This window comes from Vombatus ursinus, unplaced genomic scaffold (assembly GCF_900497805.2).
Source record: "Vombatus ursinus unplaced genomic scaffold, bare-nosed wombat genome assembly UNPS02014807.1, whole genome shotgun sequence".
Taxonomy (NCBI): Eukaryota; Metazoa; Chordata; class Mammalia; order Diprotodontia; family Vombatidae; genus Vombatus; species Vombatus ursinus.
The window spans coordinates 60942806-60958682 of record NW_020954585.1 but is presented as its reverse complement, the minus strand read 5'-3'; the positions used below and the strand labels follow the sequence as shown (position 1 = coordinate 60958682).

Sequence of the window (15877 nt, the reverse complement as noted above, 5' to 3'; positions counted from 1 at the left end):
CCATTGCTAGTTCTGTATCCCAAAGAGATCATTAAAAAAGGAAAAAGACCTACATGTAGAAAAATATTTATAGCAGCTCTTTTGTAGTGGCAAAGAATTGGAAATTGAGGGGATGCCCATCAACTGGGAAATGGCTGAACAAATTGTGGTATATAAATGTAATAGAATACTATTATGCTATAAGAAATGATGAGCAGCTAAATCACTATTGATTAGAGAAATGCAAATCAAAACGACACTGAGGTACCACATCATACTCATCAGATTGGCTAACATGACAAAACAGGAAAATGAAAAATGTTAGAAGAAATGTGGGAATTCTGGAACACTAATGTATTGTTGGTGAAGTTGTGAACTGATTCAACCATTCTGGAGAGCAATTTGGAACTATGCTATAAAATTGTGCATACCCTTTGGCCCAGCAATACCACTTCTAGGTCTGTATCCCAAAGAGATCATACAAACGGGACCCACATGTACAAAAATATATATAGCAGCTCTTTTGTGGTGGCAAAGAATGGAAATCGAGGGGATGACCATCAATTGGGGAATGGCTGAACAAGTTGTGGTATATGAATATAATGGAATATTATTGTGCTATAAGAAATGATGCGCAGGAGGACTTCAGAAAAAACTGGAAAGATTTGCATGAACTGATGCTAAGTAAAATGAGCAGAACCAGGAGAACATTGTACACAGTAACAACCACATTGTGCAGTGACTGACTTTGATAGACTTAGCTCTTCTCAGCAATGCAAGGATCTAAGACAACTCTAAAAGAGTCATGATGGAAAATGCTATCTACTTCCTGAGAAAGAACTATGGAGTCTAAATGCTGATAGAAGCATACTATTTGCTCTCCTTTTCTTTTGTTGTTTTGTTTTGTTTTTTCTATCTCATGGTTCCTATCATTAGTTCTAATTCTTCTTCACATCATGAAAAAACAAAAAGAAATGATGAGCAGGCTGAATTCAGAAAGACCTGGAAAGACTTATATGAACTGATGCAAAGTAAAGTGAGCAAAACTAGGAGAACATTGTTCACAGTAACAGCAATATTATGCAAAGATCAACAATGAATAACTCAGTTCTCAGCAATATACAATAATCCAAGGTAATTCCAAAAGACTGATGATGAAAATTCCACATCCAGAGGAAGAACTGACATAGTCTAAATGCAGATCAATGCATACTATTTTCACTTTATTTTTTTCATGTTTTTTTTTCCTTTTCATCTGTTTCTTCTCTCACAACATGACTAATATAAAAATATGTCTTACATGATGGTACGTATATAACCTACATCAAATTGCTTACCATTTTAGTGAGGGGTGAGGAAATGGAAGGAGAAAATTTGGAACTCAAAAAAATTTTTAATGAATGTTAAAAATTGTCTTTACATGTAACTGGAAAAAGTTTTTTTAAATTATTTTTTAAAAAAAGGCTACTGAAAATCCAGCCTCAGACACATAACACTTGTTAGCTGTGTGACCCTGGGCAAGTCACTTAACCCCATTGCCTAGCCAAAAAAAAAAAAAAAAAGGCTACTAAGGTCTCTTCCACCCCTGAGATTCTGTTCAATTCTGTGATCCTATGACAACATAGTTTAATACTAGCACTACGATAAGTATACCCTGTAAGATATAAAGGTCTATAAGCTTCCCAGAATTAATACATATGAAACCTATAGATGAGAGAATAACAATGTTGAACTAATTATTACAATGACATTTATATAACAAAGATCAAATGTTATCAATTCCAACACCAAAGAAGAACAATTAACAAATTTATGCATTACCCTCTATTCAAATTTAAAGAATTAATAGTTCATTTTGTAAAATAGTTAATTGCTTAGATTACAGTTTCATGCTTTGATGACCAGTTACTGGTGTCCATTAATAAATGTGTTTGGATTTTACAGGTGTGTTTGAATGTCACATTTCACACTGGGGAACCAAGTTCAGTCAGCACTTTTCTGTAGTAATACCTTGCCTAAGGCATTACTTTAACTAACAGAACTTCAGGAATAGAAGTAAAAACACAAGGAGTATAATTCACATTTAGTCATTTGCTAATTGTTCATTCCTTCAGTGAACATTGGCCAGCCATAACATTTACCTTCAATCCAAATTTTTTGGTTTACTCCTGCTTAGGATCAGAATTCTGCCAACAGTGATGTAGTTAAGCTCCTTAAAGAGATTCAGAAGGCTAAGAATATTCTCAACACCATCAAAGAGATGTACCAGAGCAGGACTTGTGAAGCATTCACCAACATGGCACGAGAAGTAAGTACTGAGCCTCCCTGACCTAAATTTCTATACCTTTTTGTTGACATACATGTTCAGCGTTTGCCAAGGAAGCTTTTGGCATGTCATGGGACATTTTACCCAGAAGGAATATGCAGAGAGCCTCTGAAAAATTATTTTGCTTTTTGAGTCTTATCTAAATGTCTACAGAAAGGAAGGCCAGACTAAAAGGATTGCTCCCAATGGGTAGTTTATATACCCAAAGTTGAAAAATCCAAAGTCCTTGCCATCTGACATGTACCCAAAGCTTTCTGAATCTGGTTCCCATGGAAACAAAATCAGCCTTCATCAACCAAAACAATCAAGCCTGATTCTTTTACTTTCTCTTCATTTTCCCTCTTCGATGTGCCCCAGGGAAGACAAAAATGGTTTTCACCACTTTTGGTCATTTTCACTTCCATAAGGAGAGAACTGCAGGTGTTCTCTGTTCCCCTCATGACTTCCATGGAAGGAGGTTTCATGTGACTATGAGATGCCTTGAAGATAATGCTTCTATTCTCCTGCCTCAATTAGAACAATCCCAGTGCTTTGTGGGTATAATTAATGTGAACTTGGAAACAACTTAAGTTAGTTGTTTACTAGAGCCTAATGTTAGGTAGAGCTTCAAAAGCCCTCTTTCTTTTTCTTCATTTCATATTAATGGGCACAATAAATAGTGCATGTCATTTTGGCTTAACAGAAAACACAGTTATTAACAAAGTAAGATTAAGAATGAATACATATATTATTCACCCAGTATTCTGGTGTATTTGGGGCAGCTAGGTGGCATAGTGGATAGAGTACCAGACCTGAAGACAGGAAAAGTCATCTTCCTGAGTTCAAATCTGGCCTCAGACACTTACTAGCTGTGTGACCCTGAGCAAGTCACTTCACTCTGTTTGCCTCAGTTTCCTCATCTGTAAAATGAGCTGGAGAAGGAAATGGCAAACCACTCCAGTATCTTTGTCAAGAAAATCCCAAATGGGGTCACAAAGAATAGGACACAACTGAACAACAAAAATACTAGAGCATAAGTGAACAAAGGCATTTTTAATATAGCATGGCAGGGGGTAAAATAGCACTGGACCAGAAACTTAGGTTTCAATCTTGACTTTGTACTATGTGTTCATAGTCAAGTCTGTTACTCTCTTTGATTGTCAGCTACCTTATCTTCAAAATGAAGGGTCTGGACCAGAAGTTTCCTCCTCCCCTCTTTGCTGCTGATTCCAAGAAGGTTGGAATCATGGTGGTACATGTTCTAACCTTAGAAGTGGTTATAACAGGGGCAGCTAGGTGGCTCAGTGGATAGAGCTACAGCCCTGAAGTCAGGAGGACCTGAGTTCAAATCCGGCCTCAGACCAAACACTTGACACTTACTAGTTGTGTGACCTTGGGCAAGTCACTTAACCCCAACTGCCTATGCAAAAAAAAAAAAAAGTGGTTATAACACATTCATCCACATTTTACCATGATACAAAGAGCATAACAAAAGAAAACAAAAAAAAAATAAAATGGCAAATGTTGGAAGGGATGTGAGAAAATAGAGCTGCAAACTGACCCAACCATTCTGGAAAGTAATTTGGAACTATGCTCAAAAAGTTATTAAACTGTACATATCCTTTGACCCAACAATACTCGATCTACACCCCAAAGAGATCAAAGAAAGAGAAAGAAAACCCATATGTACAAAAATATTTATACAGCTCTTTTTGTGATGGCAAAAAATGGAAACTAAGGAGACATATCAAATTGGGGAATGGCTGAACAAGTTATGATATAAGAATATAATGAAATACTATTGTGCTGTAAGAAATGATGAAGACTTGTATGAACTGATAGAGTGAAGTGAACTGAACCAGAACAATTTATATAGTAACATAATATTTTAAAGAGATTCAACTTTGAAAGACTTAGTAACTCTGATCAACACAATGACCCATCACAATTCCAAGGACTTATGATAAAACATGCTTTCAACTTTAGTTAGACAGCTGATGGACTCAGAGTGCAGAATGTGGCATATTTTTTTCCTTTCTCTGCCTTTCATTTTTTTTTTCTTTCTGGAACATAGCTAATGTAGAAATTTGTCTTGCCTGACTATACATATTTGTAATAAATTTGACTTTTCTTGCCTTTTCAATGGGTAAGGGAAAAGGAAGGGAGAGAATTTGGAATCACAAAACTGAATAATAATAAATTGAATTTTAAATAAATTTTAATAAAATTGAAATTTTATAAAATAAATATTTTTATTTATAAGATTTTAATTTTGAAATTGATTTTTTTAAAAGAACATAGTAAATGAGCACGACTTTATGTTTCTTTCTCATGCATGTACATTTTCCAACATAAATATCAATGTTGGTGGGGAAGAGAGTAAAGAAAGTACTCACAATAAAGTTATTGTGTAGGCTAGGGAAATGGGGAGTGATGACTGTATTAGACAGAATTCTCATTGGTAATTCTAGCAGTCCCTGGGAAAGGTGAAGTGGAGAAGGCTGGGATACTTGTGGTTAGCTTAGAGATTTACCAAATAAGATTTCTAGGTCTACTGGTAGATACCAATCTAATGGCTGAGGACGCTTGGATTTTTAAAGTATTTCCTAACTCTAAAATTGTTTGACTCTATGATATTTTTATGCTCAATTTAGATTTCTACAGAGTTTACAAAATTGCCTATATCCAGCTTCTTACCCAAGCCTCCAAAGCATGAGGGCCCTCTCAAAATTAAAATCCCAAACTTCTTGACCAGAACCTCTGCAGACTGGCTGAAGACCAATGGATTGAAAGGTATTTTCTTCAGGGAGTGGACACAAATAACTAAATACTACCCATTAGGTCTTGTTAAAAATACACACACACATACACACACATATAAATATATGCATAAATATACATATATACACATACATACACATACATACATACATACATATGCATGTGTGTGTGTATCCTGAACTTTATTGTCTTTACAGCCAAGAAGTTAAGCCTTTACCAAATTTTGGCTCCTAATGCATTCTCTCCTATGGAAGAATTTGTGCCCAGTTTCCAGAAAACAGTAGCTTCAACTCTCCATGAGGTAATTCAAGACACTCAGGATGTATTAATGGAAATAATACTGCATCTGGTACAGAGTATGGGTTCAAATCTTGACTCTGCTTCTCACTATATGTGTGACCTTGGATAAATCATTTAAACTCTTTGTGCCTCAGTTTCTTCACCTGTAAAAGATGAGAATTAGACTAAGACGGCCTCTAATTTTCCTTCCAACTCTAAATCTAACAAACCTTTTTTATAGAGGATGGTGTGCTCCATCTCACTGTTTGTTCCTTCAACATGTAGAAAAGCATCTGAAAAGAGCACTCTTTTTGGTAGCTAGATGTTATACATTTTATCAACCTGTCTCCCAAGGAAGGTGAGGACATGGTGGCGGTTGCTATAACCTTAAATGTGGTTGTAATTCATTTTCCCCCTTCTTACCATGATACCAAGAGGCCAGTGCACAAGTAAGATTTGACCCCATTTCCCTATACTGTTCCCCTGTATGCAGAAAGCAATGATGCAGTTTGAATGGCATGATGGAACCATGAAGAATATCCATGTGGACCCACCCCATCTGTATGACTATCAGGTTAGTGATTGGCTTTTGGCCTGATCTACACAAACACACACACACACACACACACACACACACACAGAGTAGGAAGAGTGGGAGAAGGCAGACATAAGAGGAAATAAAAAAGTTTCCCCATTGACTTTATCTGTCTTTTTTTTAATTCAAGGCCAACTTACCCAACTTTTCCCATGTAGGTGGCAAAATGCATAGAACACTGGGTCTAGAGTCAGGAAGACTTGAGTTAAAATGAGCCTTGGACATTTACTGGCCATATGACACCGGGCAAGTTATTTATCGTTTGTCTGCCTCAGTTTCCTCATCTATAAAATGGAGAAAATAAAAGCACCTATCTTTCAGGGTTGTTGTGAGGATAATATTTGTAAAGTGTCTGGTACATAGTAGGTGCTATATAATGGTAATAGTAGTAGTGGTAGTGGTGGTGGTGGTGGTGGTGGTAGGGATAGTGGTAGTGGTAGTAGTGGTAGTGTTATTAGTGGGAGTGGGAGTGGTAGTAGTGGTAGTAGTAGTAGTAGTAATAATAATAGTAGTAGTAGTAGTGGTAGTAGTAGTAGTAGTAGTAGTAGTAATAGCTATTATTTATATAGTGCCTACTATGTACCAGCACTGGGCTAAGCATTTTACAATTATTATTGCATTTGATCCTCACAACAACCCTGGAAGGTGGGCAATATTATTATCACCATTTTTACAGATGAGGAAACTGAGGCAAATAGAGATTAAATAACTTGATCAAAGTTATTTAGCTAGTAATTGTCTGAGGTCTGATTTGAATTCAGGTCTTCCTGACTCCAGAGCCAGCACTCTATCCGCTGGGCCATCTAATATTTATTCCCTTCCCCTCCCCGATGGGATTTATTATTATTGTTGTTATTGTTCTTATAATTATTATTGTGAAACCATTAGCACAATACCTGGAACCTGAACAGAGGAGTCCCCTGACTTTACCACAATACTTACCCCTCCTCCCAGATCCCTTAGTTTGCCTTCCTTGGGAAACATTTGTTCATTGAGTCTGTCTGACCTGGGGGTTTGTAGAAGCAGCTCAGCAATGCCATACGGATGTTCGAGAGGCGGATTGAGTGGCTTTCCATCTCCAGCAGGAGAATCTGGGGCACAGTCTGTGAAAAAAGGTATTTTCTCCTATGTGGTTCCCTGTCTCCTTCATTATGTTTTCTGTTACACAGCACTTCATACATGGTGAATTTTCATTAAACTCTTCATTAGTGATGGTATTATCATAGGGCAGCTGGGTGCTGCAATGGCTAGAGCATCAGGCCAGGAGTCAGAAGGACCTGAGTTCACATTCAGCCTCAGATACTTGCCAGTTGTGTGACCCTGGGCAAATCACTTAAGCCTGTGTGCCTCAGTTTCCTCATCTGTAAAATGAACTGGAGTATACTTGCCAAGAAAACCCCAAATGGGGTCACAGAGAGTCAGACATAACTGAAGTGACCAAACAAGAACAACACCTTTATCAGGGGTTCTTAACCTGGAGTTCGTAGATAGATTCAGGAGTCCGTGAACTTGTACGAGGGAAAGAACTGACACAAGTGACACACAAGAAGTCAAGAATCCCTGATTTAGAACGAGGATAGGAAACTTCTCTAGTCCTGAGAATCAACAGTAAGGGTAAGTACTCTTCCATAGAGAACACTAGTCCTAAGGTCTAGTCAAGGGAGGAGAAAGAGGGGGGAAATGTGAAAAAGAAAAAAAAAAGAGGTGTAGCTAAGTAGAAGAAGGGAAAGTTGGGGGAAAAAAGAAAAGAAATGTGTATATATTAATGTCATAAATTGCCTTCTCCAGCTCATGATACATCCTCTTTTCTCCCTTGATGTTTGTCTGCCTCAGTTTCCTCATCTGTAAAATAGAAATAATAATAGCACCTACCTCGCAGAATTGTTATGATACAATGGGATAACATTTGCAAAGTGTTTTTGCAAACCTCAACACACCTTATAAATGCTAACTATTATTTTTGGAGTAGGAGCAGCAAGGTCTTAAGCTTTTCCTTATCCTTTCCCCAAATACTGAGAAAGCAACCCCTTCCCCCATATACTGAGCCCTTTCCCCATATACTGTGTAAGCAATCCCTTCCCCCATATGCTGAGCCCTTTCCCCCATATGCTGAACAGTCAGCCTCACCCCTCTCTGGTCTAGGGACTTTCCCAAGACCATGCAAGCTCAATGAGGCCTCTCACTGCCGGATAGGAACTTATGTGATGTCAAAGCCCCTATTAACATTTCATTAATATGATAATGAAGGGGCTCCTGGAGAGTGAAAGTATAGATGTTTCACAGTATCCACCCCAAAGGCCCAGTAAGCTCTGACCAGGCGCAAGTTTTTTTTTTTTTGTTTTGTTTTGTTTGTTTGTTTGTTTGCTTGCATGGCACAAAGATCATGTCATGGCAAACTTCCATGAGTCACTCCCCCTTCAGCTCTGATCTAAGCAAGTCCCCATTCCCTTCCACCCAACCAACCAGCCTCCTGACACTGCTTGGTTCTGTTTGCTTTTATGACAATAACGCTACACCCATTGAGAAACAAATCCAACTCTCAGGTAGTTTTTACCCTTCGAACTCACTCTCCCACTGCAATTTTTATCATTATTATTTCCCCCACAATGATTTTTAGTTGCAGGATCATTGACTCCTACAGCTTTGAACTAAGGAAATGGAGGTCAGTTTACTCATTTCCATGCCTTGGGATATGACCATGCTCTAACTATCCCTGTCAAAATATTCCATATTTTGAGACTTCTGGAGGAAGAAATGATCCACCCTTCTCAGGCCACTTTCTCTAGTATTCTAGCCATACCTTTATTGGCTTCAAATTGTACAGATTTTGGATAGTGCTGAGCTCAGCTCATGAAATTCCCCCTGGAAAAAACTTTAAATAGTAAAATGGAACAAAATAAACATTAGCTGAGAGATTCAGTTCTCCTTTTAAAGGTTGTGTTTCTTTTTAGGGTGGTTATACTGGTGGATATCTCAGTGACCAATTCCATGTACATTATTCATATCCAACATTCCTTAAGACTTCTGCTTGAGGAACAATTGTCAAACAAGGATTGCTTCAACATCATTGCGTAAGCTTCTGATGATGAGAGTGGGGTTATATTTATTGGGAGGGAGTTTGTACAAAGAGAGGTTGCTAGCAGCAAGATGAGGATAGTGATAGATATTAAAGGAACTTAACGTCATTTGATGGCTATCGCTTTATCTGATTTGGATGATCTCGTTTTTTTAGCTTTGAATAATTAAGTGGTTGTAGGAGTCCATTGAGGCAATGGTGATAGGTGGCCCCAAAACACACCACTTGATCAACCAGGATAAAATGTAACCAAATCCCATGGCCGGGTTTGTTCTGATGACTCCTATGCTGCGATATTTAAAAAAAAAAAAAAAAAAGACAGATGAACTCTAAGGTTCACACTTGCCTTGCTTCATAGGATTATTTGTTCCAGACCATGAGTTCAAATTGAAAATATTCAAAGCTCATAATACTGCAAACAGTTATCTGAATTCCTACGTTACCCTACTTTTAACCAGTCTTAGTAAAATCTCATAGTAAAATCTCAACTAAATCAGCTAAAGAGTTGAATTCAGCTAAGACCTTCCCCCCCAAAAAAATCATAGAGAAACTATTTTTTACTATGTTCGTTCTACTTTAATAAGAATGAAACAAATAACAAAAAAAATTAAGCTTATGTCAGAGACTTATTTTTTCCAAAAAGCAGTTCCTAGGCTACGTCCCAGGATCAGCTTATAACCAGTCCAATCTCCTATATCTTCTACAGCTAGAGTCCTATAGAATGACTCTAAGACACCAAGGTATCCAAAAAAAAAAAAGTTCAAATACGTGTAATTATTATATTTACGAAAGCAGGAAAGTTGACTCATGGGTCAACAATAGTTAGCTGGACCCCCTTATTCCCTTGTTAATCAAGTTTTATTCTGGGAAAACGTGTGTCTATGCATGTGTGTTCAATTAAAGGGACATTTTTTAACTGTGGTAGGAGTCGCTTTTCTTTTCTTGTTCTATACCAGTTATTGCAGCTAGATAGCACAGTGGATAGAGTTCTGGGCCTAGAGTCAGGAAGAGGAGTTCAAATCCATATTCAGATACTTACTAGATGCATGATCTTGGGCAAATCACTTAACCTTTCTGTTCCTCAGTTTCCTCAGCTGTAAAATGGGGGAAATAATTGGACTTACCTTCCAGGGTTACTGTGAGATTCAAATGAGATATCTGTAAAGCACTTAGTACAGTGCCTGGCACGTAGTAGGTGCTATATAAATGCTAGCTATTATTAATATTATTTCCCTATTAACCTGCTTTAATATAAAACATGCTCCAAAACTATTTGGAAAGGCAGCATGAAAGAGAAGATATCAAACCATCCTCCTAACCAGAAAGACCTGTGTTCCTATCCTTCCTCTGACATATCTTAGATGACTGTAAGTGGCAGAGGTGTTGACCTGAGTTGGAAGAAGGAGTCTCTTCACTCTGGAATTCTCTATTATGCCAATAAAATCACTGGTCCAATCTTTATCCCTATCATTTTAAATAGATACCTACATATTATTTCCCAAATAACTTTTGGTGTGCTTCCCAAGAATCTCAAGAGATGAAATAGAGATAATAATTTCTGTTCTGCCTACCTCACCGGGTTTATTGTAAAGATTGTATGAGATAATATCTAGGAAGGGCTGAGGACTGATTTCATTGTTAAAAGGAGATCCCAGGTAAGGAAACTCCCTCTACCAGTGCAGTTCAGCACCTTCTCTGCAACATATAGTCTTAGCACGAGTGTCCAGAGCCCTGAGAAGTCCAGTGACTTGCCCCAGGGCCAAAGAGTCAGTATGTGTTAGAATTGGGACCAGATTCCAGGTCTCCCTGGCTCTAAGGGTGACTGTCTACTGTGCAACACTACTTCTCAAATACATAGGAAAGCCCTTTATAACAATATAAAGGGAGGGGATGGTGATCGTAATTATGTTGATAGTGACAATGACAGCAATGATGACGATGATTCTCTTTGAAGGTTTGGAAGTATAGTTGAAAGCTGGAGACCCGAAATGGTTCCCTTAACCGAAGACAACTTGCAAAGTGCCTGGCGGTAGGTGATAGGAGGAAGATATATTACTCCTCATTTGTCCTCAGGATGCTCAAGCTTGAGCCATTGTTATTTGCAATCTCTAACTTTGCCTGGCCATCTCTCTCATCCTCTGACAGGCATACAACAGAAAGTCACCTTCCCCAGACCCTCTTTTCCATCCTCCCTCCACCCACAAATTTCTATTTTTACTCTCAGCTTCTCATTAACAATCATATCCTCTCCACACACCCCTCTGAATTCTGACCTTTCCCCCTCATCCCTCTAGCTGGATCTTGTCCTTGAACTGCAAGGGCAGCAGAAATGTCCTCAGTGCTATGAGGAAGGCAATAGAAGTGGACTTTAAGGATAAAGACAAGTTCAGTTCCCAAGGCATCTACATCTTCACTGGTGGAGTACCTGATCAGGAAATGGTATGTAGGATGGGTCCTTTAGACTCTCCAGGACTTTTTTGTCAATGATGATTGACCCACAGGCCATTCTAGAGGCTACTACAAAATGGTGATAAACGTCTCCTGAAATGATCAGGGATTTGTATAAATGAATATAACTCCCCAGACTGGTGGCATTTAAGACAAGGAAATCTCACACACAATATAAGGCCTGACTTTCAAAGAAACCTCAGAAGCAGTTTTCAATACCGAATGTCTAAATAGGTTCTTGAAAGAAGAATGCCCCACTGCACCTGATACAGTGGAAATTCTGATCTTCTGGATGAAAAGGGAAAGCAGAAAGACAAGGAAAATGAAAAGATTTAGTTTCCTGGAACTTCTGCAGGTTTCTGGGAGTAATGCACAGACCAGGTCAACTTGCCTGCTTCTTCTGGAGCAATCCAGCTCCAGGCCTGGTTCAGTTATCACTATAATAGAGGGCAGGACAACAGAGCCCCTAGGCTGTAAGTCAGCCTGCCCCATTGTCCAGAAAGCAGAAGAAATTAAATGGGAAGGAGTATAGAGACAAATGAAGCCAGCTGTTGGATCAGTCTGCCCAGAGAGATACTTTCCAAAAGTGGAAGAAGAGAATGTATTTTCCTTCTATTTCTCCTCCCATCTTTTCAGGGTGATTTAGAATTTCTTTCTAGGATATATATGACTTTCCTCATGCCATCCTTGAGGAATCTCCATTTGAGAGGCCATCTAATCTGAATCTTTGTAGAGTCTTCTCCAAGCATCCTTCCTCCCTTCCCAGGAACAGGAGGGTCTTTAGGAAGCCCCACCAGCCTCTCTTCCACTTAGGTGTTGACCCCTTATTGATCAACTGGCAAGAGCAATTCCATCTCCCTTCCTAGTCTGTAGTAAGATGGAGTCAGAATGTTGAAGTCCAAGCTTCAGGCACCCTGAAGCCTGTGAGCCCCTACAGTTACTCATCTTCCCACAGCCTATGGTCAGTGCCTACGTCGCCGAGACCTGTGGTGGCTGTGATCTGAGGATTCACGTTTGCCTGTTCCACATCAACGAGTTAGAGATGGATGGCACAGTCCCTGCCCGCTATGCCAACAGGACCGACACGGCCTCTGCTTACAAGGAGGTCACTCGTGCTTCTAATGGGAGATTCCACTGGTTTGGTGACACAGGTTAGTGAAAGTCTTGGCTGCTTTCTCCTTTTGGGAGCAATTCTCTGCCTTTTATACTGATTGGTAATTAGGCTATAACCTGTGCCTGACCAGAGTGGTGGCTTCACTCCAGAACAGTGACGCACTACAAATGTACCTGTGAGACACCTCTCTTTCAAAAATAAAAAATAAAAAATAAAAGCCTTAGTAGCATTGTCTACCAGACTATTAGAAATACTCCCATGGTCATGTGCTTCTACACATGTCCCACAAACCTTGTGAAGTTGGGATCTTTTAGCTTTGGCAAAAACGCATCATGGCAGACTGAACCCAACTCACACACTTGAGACTGTCTTTGAAAACAGGAATGTAAATTTCTTAGGCATACAAAATTACAATATACCCTGATCATACTGAGGGAAATTTTTAGCTCAAACACAAATATACAAATCATCATTTATCATCATAACAGGAACTGACTCAATCAGATAAACTACTTTGCAAGTACTCAATTTTAACAACTTGTAAGAGTAACACACACCTGGCAGAGTAGATACACATACAGATATGTAACACTCCCACTCAGGCAAGGTAGGGGAGAGGCAGCCCTAGGCTTCGTGCTGCATCTGCACTCAGCAACATCTCAACCAATCAGGAGTCATGTCAACCTTTGATAAATGTAGTTTGCAGTCCAGAACTGCCCCTCCTCAACCATAACCAGCAGGAAGGTGTTACAGAAAAGAGATGAACAGTGTTGAGGTTAATGAGAGGGAAATACCACATACATACAGCAGAGTGAATATGAGGAATAGATATGGAGGCTGCAATTTACAAGGAAAATTCCTCCAGGGAGCCCACAGACAGCAGTAAAGATAATTTTCCTAAGTTTCCTTTGGACCATTCCTATTGAGGTGTGTTGAAATTCCTCATTAAGCAGAAAGAATGAGCCTCTGAAGCTCACAACCTTCAGAGAGAGAGAGAAAATATGAGAATATATGTATGTGGATATACACACATATATATATATCCACATACATATACATAGCTATATATGTATGTATGTAAGTGGATATAGATATGTACAGGGTATCCCAAAAGTCTTAATAAGACTAAGACTTTTGAGATTCTCTATATGTGTGTAAGTGTATGTGTATGTGTATGCAGAGGGAGAGAGAAAGAGAGAGAGACAGAAAAAGAGAGAGAGAGAGGGAGAGAGAGAGGGAGAAAAAAGAGAGAGAGAGAAAGAGGGAGAGGGGGAGAGAGACAGAGAGAAAGACAGAGAGAGGGAGAGGGAGAGAGAGGGAGAGAGAGAGAGAGAGAGAGAGAGAGAGAGAGAGAGAGAGAGAGAGACTGACTCTCCCATGATTACCTCCTGCCAAATTCTGACCTGTAAGTTATGGACTGAACTTGCAGTTTTTCTGGGTTTAGTTTCTCTTTATTATTTAGTTTTGATCCTAGGTTGAGTGTGGTCCCAGAATTGTCAGTTTATGCAATATGCCTTCATGATATCCAAGAGACAAAGTAGTCATTAGGTCTATGTTCAGCCAGGTAAGAGTGTTCCCTTTTAAAAGAGGAAAAAGAACGAATGCATTTTTTGGAAAAGTCTTACCAACGCCTTCATAAATCCACTTCTCTAATCCTTCCCATTATTCCTATATATCTACCTGGGTGCAATTCAATTCTTAGACCATTTTTTCAATGGCTTCAGTGTGTCTTTCACAAACACTCCTTTAAGAAACATACCAACATACTTAATATTTCACAATAGATTTGTTCCTGAAATATTATGTATAAATAAAACTTTTGTGAATTAAGTCCTAAAATGGGAATAATCTAATGGAAAGATCCTAAAACCGCGAGTCAGACTTTGCTACTATATAACCTTAAGCAAGCTGATTAATCCCTGTGCCTTAATCTCTTTATGTATAAAATGGTAATTATCATACCCACCCCACTCACATCACAGGGCATGAAATGTTGGTATGAAATCACAGATGTGAGTATAATTTGAGAAGTATAAAGCCCATTTCAGACCTAGAAGAGATCTTAGAAATCATCTATGGTCCTAAGACCTGATATTTCATTTCAGGTCTTCAGGAAACTGAAACTCTGGAAGCATGTGCAACTGGCCTGGCATCATGAAGTTAGTTAGTAATAGAGCTGCAACTAGAATCTAGGTCTGCTAATAATAATAGTGAACAGGGGCAGCTAGGTGGTGCAGTGGAGGAAGTACCTGCCCTGGAGTCCGGGGACTCAAGTTCAAATCTGATCTCAGACACTTAACACTTACTAGCTGTGTGACTCTGGGCAAGTCACTAAACCCCACTGCCTAGCAAAAACAACAAAACAGTAATAGCTAGCATGTGTATAGCATCTACTATGTGCCAGGTGCTGTGCTAAGCACTTTACAAATATCATTTCATTTGATCCACACAACAACCATGCAAGACAGGTGCTATTATTATCCCCATTTTACAGTTGAGGAAACAGAAGTAGACAGATTTGCCCAAGGTCACAAAACTATCTGAGGTGGGATTTGAATTCAGGTCTCCCTGAGTTCAGGCCTAGTGTTCTATCTGCTGAGCCACCTAGCTGCCTCCTATGTGCTTTCCAACCCTATGCTAAATCAAAACACATGGAAGCCATTATTACTAATATATTTTAATCATTATATCAATACTGATGTTGATATAACAGGATAGGGACTGGATCTGATTTTATTATTAGTACAGGTCAGCACCTTCTCTGCAAACTTTTGGCCTGTGTCACGCTTTTTACTTGTGTTTTTGGGCCATCTAGAGCCTAGCACATACTAATTATCTAATAAATACTTACTGATTAATATATTAACTTGCCTAAAACAGAAAAAAGTGACTTGTCCACAGCCATGCTTTCAGTATTTGTCATAGGTGAGACTTGAACTTGAGCATCCTTGCTTTGACGCTGCCTTTCTATAATCCTTAGATATAATCCTAATAATAATTATAAGGGAAATTTGCTAAATAAAGGAATCTAAGGTGAATCATCTTATAAAGCAGATAACCAGATACATCTAACTTAGTTGTATAAATCTGAATCAGCATATATTGGGTTCCCTTTAAGGCAGGGTACAATTCACCAAGATCCAAAATTAGTCTCAGGATTTAGAGGTGGAATCAAGGCTTTGTTCTTAGTAAAAGTCAGTGAGGTCTGGTGATAAGAGCCCAAAATGGGGAGCCAGGATATATAAGTCATTTACCCCTTTCCTCCAAATTACCAAAGAAAACAGCTGTGAAGATGGTTCA

At 38.8% G+C, this 15877-nt stretch overlaps 1 protein-coding gene across 1 annotated transcript in view; it reads left to right on the top strand.

The window, feature by feature from the left end:
- The window catches only part of LOC114052308 (von Willebrand factor A domain-containing protein 3A-like), a 64776-nt gene that overhangs the window by 28627 nt on the left and 20272 nt on the right, over positions 1-15877 (top strand). The window contains 10 exon segments of the mRNA XM_027874857.1: positions 2156-2287; positions 4939-5077; positions 5263-5366; positions 5838-5918; positions 6960-7094; positions 7096-7121; positions 8891-9010; positions 10970-11044; positions 11310-11454; positions 12419-12614. Of these exon segments, the coding sequence (XP_027730658.1) occupies positions 2156-2287; positions 4939-5077; positions 5263-5366; positions 5838-5918; positions 6960-7094; positions 7096-7121; positions 8891-9010; positions 10970-11044; positions 11310-11454; positions 12419-12614 (1153 nt within the window).